General features: G+C 40.4%; 1 protein-coding gene across 1 annotated transcript in view; it reads left to right on the top strand.

Moving 5' to 3' along the window:
• EPOR (erythropoietin receptor) overlaps positions 1-15988 on the top strand; it is a 377631-nt gene that overhangs the window by 339280 nt on the left and 22363 nt on the right. Inside the window, exon 6 of the mRNA XM_044084616.1 lies at positions 5134-5221. Within this exon, the coding sequence (XP_043940551.1) occupies positions 5134-5221 (88 nt within the window). The remainder of the gene's footprint in view (positions 1-5133; positions 5222-15988) is intronic.

Raw genomic sequence — 15988 nt, 5'->3', positions numbered from 1 at the left:
TCAAACAGTCAAATCACAGCTATCAACTGCTGTTTCCTTAGGCAGCTACCCCTCGATAAAGCAGTAACCAAATTTAACTCCATATTCCTGGCCCCTTTACATACTGTTAGAGTTAAATCAATAATATCTCCTTGGCTAACCCACACCACGCGCTCCTTAATGCTAAAGTGGGACAAGACTTGGAAGCTCTGGTCCAAAACCAAACTTCCCTCACACAGTATAGAGAACTTTGCAACCTCACCAAGAAATCCGTCTATAATGTCAAGAAGAACTTCTATAATAACCCTCCTACTACAAACTTAGACAATCCCAAGAATTTCTGGCACACTATCAACTAAATTCTCCATCCAGGCAACCTGTCTTCCCCCCAAACCATGTCCCACTAACACACCACTAGAAACTGCTGCCGACTTCAACTCCTATTTCATTAAAACTATCAGCAAATTAACTACCCAAACAAACTACAACATCATTCCCTTCCCACCAACTCTCTTACTCCCACTAAACCCCCTTGGCCCTTTTCTCTCAAAACTGTCTCTACTAACTACATTAAATCCCTACTTCTAAAACTTAAACCATGCTCCCCCTCCATGGGCAACCTTCCTCCACTCTTTCTCCAGAAAGCAGCCACCTCTTTAACCCTCCCATCTCTATACTCATTAACCACTCCATTACCAAATCTAAAACACCAGCAATTTGGAAACAATTCTACATCTTACCCATTCATAAAGGAGGTAACTCCTCTGAGCTTTCCAATTTCAGACCCATTGCTATTCTATCCCCTCTTTCTAACATTCTGGACAAGTGCGTGCACAAATAAATCCTTCGCTACCTCTCACAAGAGAACCTACTTACCCCCACTCAACATGGCTTTCACCCTAAGCATAGCACCTCCAGTGCCCTAATTTCCTTCATTAACACCATATCACAAGCTAGAGATCAAAACAAACTTGTTTCTTGTCTATTTCTTGATCTCTCCAAAGCTTTTGACACTGTCTTCCATCCCCTCCTCTTACACAAACTCTCTGAACTCAACAATCTCCTGGTTCACTAGTTACCTTAGAATAGACTCCAGTCTGTTAAAGGGCTTTCTGCTATGTCTCCTGCTCTACCAGTAAAGATGGTTGTCCCTCAAGGATCCATCTTTGGCCCATTACTGTTTAATATCTTCACCAATCAGCTGATTACATCATGCCCACAGTCATCACTCATTCAATACGCAGATGATGTCACTGTTACTACCATAGCAGATACCTTCTCTGATGTAAATTCTACAACCCAGGCATCCTTCCTATCTACTGAGAACTGGCTCACCAAGAACCAGCTAATACTAAATCCAAAAAAGACAAAACTCCTGCTATTCATCCTTAAAAATATGAGTCATCTTAAATCTTCCTTCTCAATCACATCCCACAATGACACTCCTATCACCGTGGAATCACATACCAAACTACTCGGGGTCATCACTGATGACCAACTGAAATCTGACCTGCACATTCTCAACAATATTAAGAAAACCCACTAAAACCTAGGACTCCTTTACAGGAATAAAACATTCTTATCCAATAAAGCCAGAATTGCCCTATCCCATGTCTACCTTCTCCCCAACCTACTCTATGGCTCACAAATCCTTATCAACCTTCAAACCACCCTCCTATCAAAACTAGAATCCACCTACAACAAAGTGGCTAAATTTGCTGCAGACCACCCCTACTACTCACACCACTGCCTAGCTCTCGAAAACTTAAACTGGCTAGAGCTTCCTCAGAGCCTACTCCTCTCTCAGCTTCAAATAATACATTCTATTCTGTATCTGCCCTCCTTCTGTCTCAGCATTTCCTCACTCATCTTCCCCTACTCACCACCGAGATCTCGTCATGGTGCTGAACAAAACCTTCTTTCAATCTACAAGCCTAAAACTAAAATTGGACAAAATCTTTACAGCTATTCCATGGCCTAGTCTTGGAATAAACTGCCACTGGACATACGTAACATCAATCACCAACCAAAGACTATCTAAACAAAACCTGGATCTGTCACTGTAACCACCCTCTTTGACTGACTTTCCCCATACCATACAACTCTCTCTCCTAACCTTTTCTTTCTCCTATCTGCTCTCCAAACTGTGCATCAGCCTTGACATAACTAGGTCTAGACTACATTAATACTTTACTAGCAAAGCAGCTAATAATTGAACCTGTAATTATTGTACAGGAGAACATTCATAATGCTGATTGTAAATACGTTGAGATTTAACCATGTATTACATAGGATCTTTTTTACTATTATTAAGTATTCATGTTATGTTGCTCACATTGTACTTGTTCATACTTATTTGTGGAGCTTTTCTCCCCAGCCCTCCGCTGAAAAAGGGCTTCGGCTCAGTCAGACTAAGCAGGTCAACAAATTTCAAATAAATAAATAAATGAAGGATGAACAGATGGATATAAGGAATCAAATGCAAAAACATGTAGCCAGGTCAGCAACATGCACAGTGAAGAACAGTTTAATTCCACCAGAAACTGTACAAGGTTACAATTTCTTGTAACATTAAACTGTTTGTTCTTCACTGTGAGTGGTGTTGACTCAGCTACAGATTTTTGCATTTGGTTTGCAGTTAGTTTTCTCTTTTTTGGTTCCAAGTTGGATGTAATGAATCATGGGCTGCAGTTGGAAATGGGACAAGTGAAGACTAACTTAAGAAAATATTATTTCGCAAATACAAGAATGAAGCTGTGGAACACATTGCCAAATGCAGTATTAGGGCATACTTCAGTCAGTGATTTTAAAAAAATATCAGAGACAGGTAGAGAGGGAATGTGACAGTTGTGTAGGAGATAGGTGTGACACTTGGGTGGCTCCAGCAGGCCTCAGATGTTCTCCCTTCAGAATATTCATGTTTTCATTTATACATCAAGGCCATGGTTAGCAGACAGGGAAGGCTGAGCTGCAGCTAGACTTATAAGACTGCCAGTGTTTACATTTGAAGTTTTAAAGGTCAGTGACCATAGCCATAATGTAGATACATTAGCTAGCTAGCTGGAATATACTGTTGTTTAGTGCAGCTTATTACAGTATACATTTCTTAGGGCGCACAACACAAGAATTCTGAAGCAGGAATGCTTGCATTCTTGAATATAATGATTTTTCATGAATATCTCAGGGTCAGTGTATGTCTAATGAGAGTTTTACAGGACATGATTTGGTACCTAATATCCATGTAATCATATTTGCTATTTTGTGAGACTATTAAAGTGCTGTAAAGCCTCTAGGATTAGTTGTTTAACCATGTCAAATCCTATATCACCCCCAGGAGTTTTCTTGCCTTTAGTACACTACAACCTGCGGTGGTGGTGCTGCGGTAGCATTGTCGCCTCACAGTAAGACGTTGTCCTGTTCGAATCTCAGCACTAGAGCGTCTTCTGTGTGGAGACATGCGTGAATGGGTGTACATTCATTGAAGGTTGTGCGTCAGGGCCGGCAACTCGGCACATAAAATCTACTGCCAATCATTAGCAGACCGAAGTTCCACTGTGGTGACCCCTAACCGGGAAAAGCCAAAAGACACAACAACAAAAAAAAAGTACACTACAACTTAGTCCTTGCCTGCCTGCTTAGTGGATTCATTTATCAGCAAAAACACTGCAGAAGGTAGCTGCTTTGAAGGAGTAGAGAGATAGATCTCTGACCATGACCTAGCCAACCTGGGTTTGATTAGCAGCTCAGGCAATAAAAAATTCAGTGGGGAGGGATGGGAGTTACCATCTCAGGGTGGGCGATCCCTGATGGAGGCTAGGGAAGGCACACTGATAGGCATACCTAGAAGAGGAGAATGGGGTGGAGGCATGTCTGAGTTGCCTTGGAGGTGGGGCGATATGCCACATGTCTTTATTACACACCCACCCCTCTCAGGCATGCCATTAGGTCTGAGGTTGGGGGGATGGGTTGGTCATACAGTAAATCCCCCCTTGATGGATGCAAAAGCATGCAAGAGCCCCCAGGATGCATAAGGTTCCATTAATGTCCCCATGCAAGTACCACGGAGTAAGTCTGAGGGGGCAAGGAGATAGCTAGTAGGCCCAGCACAGAGAAGGCACTGGGGTGCTGGGTCAGTAAAAATGAAGGAAAGGAACAACAACACAAAAAGCACTGCAGAAGGCTGTCAAGTACCAGGGAAGGAGGCTCCTGTTGATGGTTTTAGTGATATCTTGCCTTTCCTTCACTTTCATGGTACATTTGTACAGCACAAAAAGACATCAGCCCACTGCTGGGGGAGTGGGGGGATCTTACACCCAAACTGCATCATTCTCAGCATCATCACATACTATGGACTTCAAACTTTAAACCAGCTGGTGCTTTGCTTGCTGCAGACCCCTGGGAACCATAACCCAACTCATCGCCCACCACTTCATTGGTCTGTAGTACTTTATTTAATGTCACTAGTCATTCTGTCTTTATATGTATGAGTGTTTTTTGGATAGAGACGTGCCACTATTTATTTATTTATAATTGTGTACTGCAGTAGATCACAATGGTCCTACCTCTGGTTCAACTGTGAAGTGTATAAAGTTGAAATAGAACTTCCTAAATAGTATAATATCACAAAGAATACAGATAAACTTATATAGAGTAACACAATGTAAGATAATGACAATTTTTGATACAGTACAATAATATATCATATATAAGAGATAGAGAACTTGTGGATTAATCATGTTAAAGGACATTTGTCTAATTATGTATATGCGCCTATGTTCATTTTTCTCTATGTATTGCAGAATATTTTTGCATGTGACTCACATTCAGCCTGTTGACAAAAACACTTCAACAGTTCTGAGCTATCACTGCTGATTAGGAGAAATTATGCAGGTACATTTTTATGAGGACAAAGCCTTTCTCTGAAGCTTCTCTTTGTGTGATTGATCAAACAGAAATGGTACATGCAGGAAAGCCTTCATGCAAGTCAGTGCTGATTTTCTTGAAAGGGAAAGCTCCCAGTGCTGGTGACCTTGTCCTCATAAATATGCGTCGCAGTGTGGAGTTAAATTTGTCTGCATCTGTCCATGTTTACCAAGGGAATATTCCAATAGTTAGCATCCAAACTCATTTAATTTTTCTTTTTTTCCCTCCTAGATATGGATCCTTTAATCCTGTCCCTCTCCATCATCTTGGCGCTGATTGTGCTTTCTCTAATATCAATCATCCTGATAACGCATCGAAGGTATTTTTTCATTAGTGTGTGTGGCTTCTTTTTCAGTAGAAATGAAGAGCACCGAATGAATAAACACAATTACATGTATTTACAACATAAGAATGCACATTATGCAATTATTGACAATGGTTAATGAGATAAGTGCGCAAAGCTGAAAAAGTTAAAGACCTAGGTTTGAATCCCATTAGCCCTCAATGGCATGATGTGTGACCCTGAGTATGCCATTTAAATTCTTTATGCTTCAGTGTCACCCCTGATAAGAGGCTTTCTTTGTCAATATGTATACCTGAATGAAAAATGTACTTCTGCAGGCATGTCTGGATTAAAAAATTAATCACTGTTTATTTAAAAGATGTCTTGAAAGATGAGGTTATCGTTCTCTGGCATTCTACTTCAGTTCAGATTCTGCCTAACTGAAAAAAAGAAAAGAAAAGAAACACCACAGTCCAACATGAAAGTTTTATTTATTATCAGAAGTGGATGGATGTCAGTGCCCTGCAGGCATTCACCGGGCCCACACTCATGGATATGCTTCAGCCTTGGAAGGCAGACATTCTGCAGCACAGTGTTCCAAGGATATAAAATCTTTAATACTTTGAAGCCAAAACCATAAACTAAAACTGCTTCCTGAAATTTTTTTATATTTTAAATTTATTTTCTTAAAACTACACTATCAAAAGCTCCTGCATTGGTTCCAGGCATTATCCTAAGATTAGACTGAAAGTTCGTTCATTAAAATATGCTCTTTCTCATTTCATGATTGTCACCCTTGACATACCTCATTAGAATTGTACCATAGATTAATCAAACTTCAGGACAGCTATTTAGTGTGACTTTAGCTGTTTCTCTAATGCCCCTCCACCCAGTCTCAACCTTTCTTTAATTAACATTTCCACTGTTGTACAGTAAACATGTACACAGCAGAACACAAAAAGGCATTAACTTTGGAGCATGGGTGGCAACATTATCATATGCCCCCCCACAAGAAGCTTACCCACTATCACCCAGAATTAGTAGACAGGTGTGCAAATCTTTTAGCCGCTTTTTGTGAATTCAGATTTATGTGCCTTGTTATTTTACAGCAAACAAAGCAGAAGACAGACGATGGGACAGTAATGGTGCAGGTATCCGATCGATCGACCTTATACTACTTTTCTTAAAAATAGTAGCAGGATATGCAAATTAAATTTCATTACACTGACCAAAAGAGCATCTTAGAGAGCATCTTAGACTGACCATGGGAGAGAGGTTCCTAGTACAAGGGTTTCAATGTATCTTGTGCATTAGTTCTTAGCATCAGATTAAGTTATAAGAAAGGACAGCACATAATGGACATGAAGGCTCATTATGTCTGTGTGAACAGATAGCTTTCAGACTAGGTAGTTGCAGCGCTACTGACTTTACCCCTTATAATCCCCTTTAAACTGAGTTCTGTGTCCTGGTCAGTTGTCCTTACTTGATATAATGTCCATTTTTAAAGTATGAATCCTGACTAACACAATGCTAATGGAGCATTAATAGCTCTTCCTAGTAACAATATTATTTCATATTAAATTAAATATTCATAGGGCGGCCATGGTGGTGCAGCGGTTAGAGTTGCCGCCTCACAGCAAGAGGTTCTCTGGTTCAATTCTCGGCTGGGGTGCCTTCTCTGCGGAGTCTGCACGTCCTCCCTGTGGTTGTGTGGGTTTCCTCCGGGTGCTCCGTTTTCCTCCCACATCCCAAAGACATGCTGCAGGTGGATTGGACACTCTAAATTGGCCCTAGCATGCGTGAGTGCATGTGTGTACCATGTGTGGAAGGTTGGGTGCTGGGCTGGCAACTCAACACCGTAAAACTCCACTCCAGTTATGAGTGGACAGGTGATCCACTGTGGCGACCCCTAACCGGGAAAAGCCGAAAGAAGAAGAAGAATTAAATTCAATATTCATGAGTGGAAGCAGGATCAGAGTTATTCAGGACCTTAAGTACTTTGCTCAATTTTTACTCATGTCTTGAGTCCCATATGCTACTGTAGACCCTTTGCTCACCCTACAGTCCATTTATAATGCCATTCTAAGACACCCCTCCAACATCTTTCCTGAGACACCACCTGTCTACAGTCACCACAGGTTAACAACAACCTGAAAGGCAGTGACAGAGAGGTACACTTACTGCAAGTGTCAGCATCCTGCAGTTCTCCCTGTCCAGCAGTGTGCCGTACCACTGCATTTTATAGCCAGTCTCCCCAGGCAATGCTCCAGATACTGTACTAATGTCTTCCCAAACAGCAAATGGCTTGGATGAAACTGATTGTGCTATTATCTAGTTACCCAAAGACATTCATGGTTATATTATATATTTGTTTTATGACTGAAGGGGGCAATAGCCTTGCTAGTTTGACCTTTAAATTAATTCAACATTCCCCCTTCTTCTTTCCCATTCTCTACCAGCCCCATGCTGTTTTGAACAGCACTATGGCTTCTCTATCTCTACCTCACTTCCGCGTCATTGGATACCTCTGCTTTGAATGAATACACTCTGAATAACAATGGAGCCAAGATCAAGCCCTGGTGTAACCTGCATGAGTATCTCCTAGAGATGTTTACACCAGAAAACGTCCAATGAGTGAAGTCTTCAGTGTAACTATCACATTACCTGAGCACTGTGAATAGCAGGAGCACACACACTTCATCAGAATATTATGACCCACGTGAGCCACGGCACTGTATACTGGTGAGAGATCAAGAAGGACCAGGACTGAATGCAACCACCGATCCTTGCTAAATGAAGAATGATGACCTAGGAATAGGATCACTTTGTCACAGTTCCAGGGTTCAATCCTGATCTCCAATCACTGTCTATGCAGAATTTTGCATGGTCTGGTTATATCTATGAATTTTTTTTTTCTGGGTACTTCAGTTTCCTCTTAAAAAATACAGGTTGATTGCATTACATTGTCAATATACATTCTGTATTTATCCAAGCCCTTCTGGCCTAGATTGTGGCTGAAACGGGTTTAAACAGGACAAGGTCACTTTCTTGATTTATAAACAAATAAATAAAATCCCTGCCCATTAAGGGACCATTAACTGCTCTAATTTGGGTAATTTCATTACTGTGCCTAGATTTAAACTGGCAAGATAAGAACACAGGAGATGATGAGATTTAAAATCAGGATACAGCTGTATGAATACCACACTCATAAAACTTTTTTTTGTCTTCACCTTGTCCCTACCTGTCACAACAGAAATCTGGCATCCCTGCCTGTACCTATTGTTAACTTGTAATAACTTACTATGTTTTGAAGTGGCCCACAGATGCATTAAGTATTCGTGTAGTGGCCTTCCCCACTAATAAAGCCAAGAAACAGATGGCAATAATACTGTTAAGTGAAATGGGCGGAAGGTAACCAGCTGATCCTGGGTAAACAGTTTCATACTGCAAACGGGCATTCACCATAAGGTTCTGCAGTAATAAATATCAGAATAAATATATGAGAAGATCTTAAATATGGATATATATAACTGAAATTTGTGACAGTATATAATCGATAGTAGGGGCAAGCAACAAAAACTAGCCTCCCTGCCCCATAATGTAGCTAAACAAACTGCAGTATTAAGAAGACCTTGCTAGTAAGCTAATCAAAGCTACAATGTAAAGATGTAAAATAGCCTAGATAAAAAAATCTGAATTATCGAAAATGTTTAATGCAGGAATAACCATCCAGGTTCTATAACAATGCTGCTTACGTGTCAGATGCACAGCAATATTATCTTGAGGAAATAAGTGATTCTAAAAAAACAAACAAAACACAATCAACCTAAAGAGCACATTTTTTTGAGCAGCAAACTCCTTTGCACTCATACACTCCTTAGCTGTTCATGCACATATTCTGACATCATACTGACTCAGAGAAAGAATTTTTCTGATTCACTTTTTCTCTCTGTCAGTGCAATCATAAGCTAATATTATATTAATTTAACGCAACCCATACTGAGGCAAAACATTTGCAATCAAAAGACATGCAGGCAAATACAACTGAATACTTGGCTTACAAAAACTTGTAGAGAACCAATAATCCAATATTAAAACTTGCACACCTAAATAAGACAATACTATGAAGTATATCTGCCTATTACAGGAGATTAGCGTAGCAAATTCACTTGTAGGAACCAAGTGTCCTTAGTAGTACTGGCAAATAATAGATAGTGATAAAGAAATATTCTTGCCCCTTATCTAGAGATAGTCCAAAGCCAAATCAGAATGAGGTAGCCAGTGTTTTAAGTCAGTCACCAAAACGAAACCACTTTACAGTAATCAAAACCACCCAGTACGTTCATCAGTTCAAAACAGACAGATCTTAAGAAAAGCCAAAAGGTCAAGCAGACAATATGAGCAGCATGAAATAATTCTGATTTCTGTCCTCCCTAAAGAGGTCAATTCTTTTCTCTGTTTCCTCAAAAATGTCAAAAACAAACTTGTAGGCCAAAGACCAAAACCTTTAGGGATGCTTTAGTACTGTTTAATCATTTTCCCATTTAGTAAAAATATACACCAACAATACTGCAGTCCATCTCCTCAGTCTTGATCGGTTTGCACCCCTTGGAATTTTCATATAGGCCTCAAACCCCTTTACGTGACTATGTCAAAGACCTTGCAGTCTTGGTAGTTCAGCTCTGCTGTTAAGTCAGTGCCAAATTCTCATGTAAACCTGTTATCAAGCTCTATCAGGTTCAACTAACAGTTCTTTCTAGCCACAAACCCAAGTGGCATATCCTACCTGGAGATTGTTAACCTCTATAAAGTCCACTAGGTTTTCCTCAATGTTTTCACCATGACTGTTCCTGCTTCTAGTATTAGGCTAACACTACTTCCTTAACTTTGTTTGCAGCCCCTATCATGGACAAGGATGCCACACATGATGTCTTCAGTTCACGGGCACTACTGTACTGGCCACTGATCTTTTGAATATCCACATGATCTGTCAGCATACTGGCCAGGTTTTTGGGGATCCTCCTGCATTATGCCTCCCCTGGCTCCCACCTTTTGTCTGCCTCTCTCTTTTATCCTAATCACAAGCTTCATATTCCTGTGTTGCCACACATGCATTCTCTTCTTTTACTTCTTAATCAAACCCTTGTCCATAGGTTCATAGATAAGTACTAGGCTAGCAGCCCTTGCAGACTATTTTATGCCTAACCAATTTCCCTTTCTGTGCTCAAAATAACCTATCCTATTTGGTTCCATGGTCAATAATCATATATTACTCATAATGAAAATAACTAGAATAATACCACAGATAATTTCAGGGGACCTATGCATGGGATAAAACATTTAGGAGATGCCTCTGTCCATTGAAAGTACAGGGGGGGGGGTCCTGGGATAAACATTTCTGTTTCCCATCCATAGATCTAAGTTGTTTTTGAAAATGGACAGGGATGAACTTTGTTTTATGTGGATAGGGAGTTTGTTCCACAGAGATGGTATCCTCTGAGAGATATGTATGTCCTGCCAAACCTTTCTGCTGATGTTGCACAAGAGGTTTAGATCCTTAGACTGAGTGTTTCTGATGCCATTTGACTTCCTGATGTGCAGTGAATCCATCAGTAATGTCTTATATGCAAGGCACAGGTCACTCTCTTAGCAGTCTGGAGGATACCAAGGAGAGTGACAGGGCTTTGAGTCGGTCCATGTCAGACCTGTTGTTTAGGCCTTGTATCCTTTTTAATTTCTCCAGATCTTTTGGGTTTCTAATACCATGATAGGAATGGATCCCATTCCTAAGTCAAAGTACAATTAAAGTTCATGAAATTAGTATTGTTTCAATCTTTGATGTCAGCCAGAAGTGCTCTCCGCAATACCTGCAGTGTACCCAGTAATGACTCCTTCTGCAATTCATACGAGGTTACATGTATTGGTAACATATCAAAATACGATTGTAGATTCGTTTTTATACGACCCATTGTTCTTACTAAACACAAACAAAAAGCGAACTGAACAAACTGATAAACCAAAAGACCAAGACGAACAGGAACTGCGTTGAATAGAACTATTTAATGGTGTTAGCGCTTTCGGAAACAGACTGTGCTTTTCCTTCTTCAGAGATCCTGATATTTTATGACTTTGTGTCTCTCTGTATGCAACACACTGTAGTCACTGGGTGTAGCGATTTCAGTGATCAAAGTGTCTTCTTTTCATGGACTACTATATCTGGTTTTCTTGCATCTATCTTTTGAACTATAGGTAATGGGTGATCCCATGAGATGTAGACTTCATCATTTTCTATTATGCTTTCTGGCTCATGTTTCCAGTGTTTTTCAGCTACTTTTAGTAAGGTGTTACATGCATCTAGACAGATACATGCCAAGCGGAACATTATATTCAGTGGTTGGCTTAATGAGGGTTGAGTAAAGGGGGACAATAACATATCTAGAGCTACACACAATCCCTTCATTTATAAGCTGTGCAATATAGATGGACTTTTTGATAACAGTAGATACATTGGTCAAAAGTTACATTACTGTCCACATAAGTTGCCAAATCCTGAACAACTGGGTCAACTGTTAACAGTGTATTCTAAATGTGGTAGTTCCCTGGGGTGGATGACTTCCTAAAGGATACAATAATGCAGTTTTTGGCATTAAGTTTCAGTTCATAATTTTGGCACCAGCTATTTATTTGAGACAAACCTTCCTGCAGGATAGTTTAGAGGGGATGCAATGACTGCTCTTATGTTGCAATCATCTGCCAACTTAGTCAGCCAGGGCCCTTTGTTATTTGCTTTTACTTCAGAAAAGTAGTTGTTATACAGGAAAGGTCCCAGTGCAGACCCATGGGGACTCCACTGGTGACTGGTCTCTTTGTAGAGGTAAGTTGCCTGTTTTGATTATTTACATCTTATCTGTGAGCCAGTTGGCAATCCAGCAGGTGACATAGGGGTTTATTCCCAATTTATTTCATTTTTCTGCTATGTCTGAGTGGGGAATTCTGTCAAAAGCATTGGCCACGTCCAGGTATGCAGTGTGTACCATTTTGCTTAATCCATTGCTTTGGTGACCTTTAAAAAAATCCACCAGTTTGAGTAAGTATGGCCTGCTCTTGACAAGTGCAGTCATCTGTCATAAGTCACTTTATTTTATTTATTTATTTTTATTTTACATTTGCTTACTGGGTAATGTCTGACTGGGCCAAGAGCCCATTTTTAGCTGAGACCCGGGGAGAAAAGCTCCGACTAATATAAAATGAATACAGCAGAATAAACATGATGAAGAAAAAAAACACATATTACAGCAGAATAAAGACATGATTAGGAATGCACGTTACAAATAGTTTTGCTTTAAAAGTTAATATAAATGCTAAGTTAGTAAAAATAGAAGTTATTTAAGAATTGTACATATAGCAAAGTATACCTATATCACTAGATGGGCTGCAAACTGGCTCAAAGAAAGAACACGCAGTGTGAAGGTAGCTGACTCCAAATCAGACCGCTGACCAGTCATGAGTCGTGTCCAACAGGGTTCGGGCCTGAGTCCTCTCCTGTTTGGTATCTACTTCTCTGAAGTCCAGGCCAACTCAAAGAGACTCTGGCTGACAAAGTTTGCAGATGATTGCAAGTTGGGAGCTATTAACTCCCCGAGTGATGTTGACATCCTACAGAAAGGCCTCACTGAGACCAGCAACTGGTGTCAGAACCATGGCCTTAAGCTCAATGCCAAAAAATGTGTCATCATCCCCTTTGGAAAAAACCCAGTTCCCATGAATTACCACATCAGTGGTAGTCCACTGAACACAGGAGGTGTTAGAAGAGATATGGGAACACAGGTTGACAGCAAACTCTCTTTTGACCAACACATTGCCAGTGTGGTCAGAAAGTCCTTCTATGTGGCACATCTCATTACTAGGGGTTTTGCATCCAGGAAGAAAGAGGTCATTGTCTCCCTCTACGCTTCCCTCATTAGGCCAGTCATCGAGTACAATACCTCATTTGGCATGTACCTCACTAAACACCTGCAACAACTGGAGAGGCCACAAAAGTAAGTCACAAAGAGAATCCTAGGCCTTAAAGATTTGTCCTGTATGGACAGACTAAAAAAAATCCAACTATTCTTTGTCTCATATCACCTGCTTAGAGGCGATCTCTGCTTGACTTACAAAGCCATGTCTAACCCAGCTCTGTTAGAAATGCTACAGCTAAAGAAATCCCAATCCCTCTGCAGCACCACATGCTCCAGAGACCTTAACCTCATTACCACAATCAACAGAACATGCTGGTGGGACAGTTTCATAACCCAGAGACTGCCCATGCTATGGAATAGACTTCCCATACATGTCAAGCAGAGCACCTCACTGGCCCTCTTCAAGAGAAATCTTGATGAGTGGATGGGAAATAGAATATTCACCCCAGGGATCACTCCAGTGGCTCTACTCGACAGAGGTACTGTGAACTAAGGCTGGGTGGCATGATGCCAGGGTAATCCTATGGGCTAGACTTGTAAAGGCTCCAGGGCCATTAGCCTAGTACACACCTATGAACCTATAAAGTAGCAGAGCAGCCAAAAATAGGATCGATTTACTTCATAACAAATCCAGGCTGTTGTCTGAACATAAGATGTATTGGTGGGACTATAGGTGTGGGTGAGACCAGATAGGTGCTTGAGAAACTGCAGGTAGGGAGTCATCCTTGACATATTCCCATAGTTTGTGTGCAGTACTGATTTGCTTCCAGCTTTCAATCTCATCTTTGGTCCTGTCCCATTTCTCACTATAATCGCCCACCTAAGTCTCACACAGTTGTATCTATCTTACGTGTCTTACCATTGTTCCATTCTAAATCAAAGTGGTATCATTTGGACATCTTCAAACCCTATTTGCTTTGGCTAGGGTGACTCCATTATTTTCTGGAACCAGCCTATGCAAGCTAGCTAAAACCCTCATGATTATTGAACCCAGCATCCTGGCAGATACATAACCATAGTGCTCATGGACTTTACCTTTAATATTACCAGGGATAGATAATCAAACAATATGAATTCAGTACAACTGTGCAGAGAGAGACAGCTGTGGTTCGATCGGGACATAAAAATGGAGAAGTAATGCACACATAGTGCATCATTAACTTTAATGGTTCGAAGATTAGTCCTTGCACAATGTAGCACATGAGATAGAACCTGGAGATAGTAGGACTGGAACGTCTGCACTTCTGCAAGGATTTTTTTTTGATTAAACATTAGCTCAGCCAACCACTACTCATCTGGTTATAGCCATTATTCAGAAATATAATTGGTTCTTCTTCTTCTAAATCTACAAAAAAATAGTGGAGTGCTACTGCCTTTGTGCAGCAATAAATCCAACCAAATGCAGTTTGTTGTTGGGATACTTCATCATGTGTACCAGACCCACCAGTATAGATCAATCAGGTTTCATTAACTATAATCTTACATTACATCCTAGCGATAAATTGCTAAAGCATCCATGACTGATTACTGTCAGATTAGATTAGTGTGGTATATAGAATGTGACTATTCATAAGGACCACTTGTTCCAAACAGTATTATGTCAGCAACTCAGAATTACTGGTCCGTTTTCGTTATCTGTGTAATGTTCTGATACCACATTATTTGTAACTTGGATTTTTATACCTATTTCATGCATCTTTAAAGCTCTTTAGTTTTGCAGTGAACAGACTGTGTCAGTGAACCACCATTTTCTTTCTGACAAACCGCATCTTTGAATCTCTTCCTAGTTTATCACCTCAACTAAGTGTTATTTTTGTTTGTTCAGTACTTTCATTGATGAAGGATGTGTTCATTATGTACACCTTGAGGTGTTTAACAGTTTCTCATGTTATCGTTTACCTTCATAAGTCTACTTACTAGGTTCTGTGAATTTGCACACCTTGTAATGGAAGAACTCATTTGATCTATGAGATGTGTCTATGCATTGCAGCTACCCCTCCCTCACCGTAATTTTGCACGTTAGTAGATGTACTTATCCTCTGTAGATTAACACTTGTACATATCTTACAGAAGTATTCTACAAAGTCTCACCACTGTCTCCATAGGTTCATATGTAGTTGTTAGGCACATGGTACAGGAGACCATTAAGGAGCCTAGTCCAAGTTTGCAAATGGCCCAGAACATTGACCGATTAAGTTACTTCCGCAGAGGCACACAGCAGGCAAATCAGGGCTGGAGGAATCTAACCCTGGACTACAAAAACGTATCTTGCTAACAGATTACAGGCTTAATTCTCTATGCTAACTGCTAGTCCATGATGTTATTACTTACCTTAGCCTTAAATCATTTCCATCCAGATGTCACACACATCTGTACCTTTATACCATTTTTTTTTGTTCAGTTCTGCACCACAAAGGAAGTACTAGCCAATCACTCTGTAGACCATTACAAGTCTGGTCATAACAAAAAAAAAATTCAGATATTCAGAAGTTCCTTCTATCCTCATGAAGAGTTAGATAAGATAGGCAGGGAAAGAATATGAGGCTGCCCATCCAATTATTTAAGTGTTCCTTGAAGGTGTCAAGGGTGCTTCTCTGCTTGACACGTAGTAGAAGTTTGTTCCAGAGCTGAGGTGTAGGTTGGAATATGAATCTATCACATTAATGGGTCTATGTTTAATGATCGAATGCTCAATTCAGTGAACCTCCGATCATTGAACGCAAACCATTGAATGTTCATTTTAGCAAATATGTTACATGGGGAAAGTAACTACTTGACCAGCATTTCCCTGTAACACAAACTGGACTATTTCAAACCTACCCAGGTGGGGGGGTGGGGG

The sequence above is a fragment of the Protopterus annectens genome, chromosome 9.part0, assembly GCF_019279795.1.
Source record: "Protopterus annectens isolate FY-2018-M chromosome 9.part0, PAN1.0, whole genome shotgun sequence".
Classification (NCBI taxonomy): domain Eukaryota; kingdom Metazoa; phylum Chordata; order Ceratodontiformes; family Protopteridae; genus Protopterus; species Protopterus annectens.
Note: the sequence above shows the minus strand (reverse complement) of the source record. Positions and strands in the feature narration are given on the sequence as shown.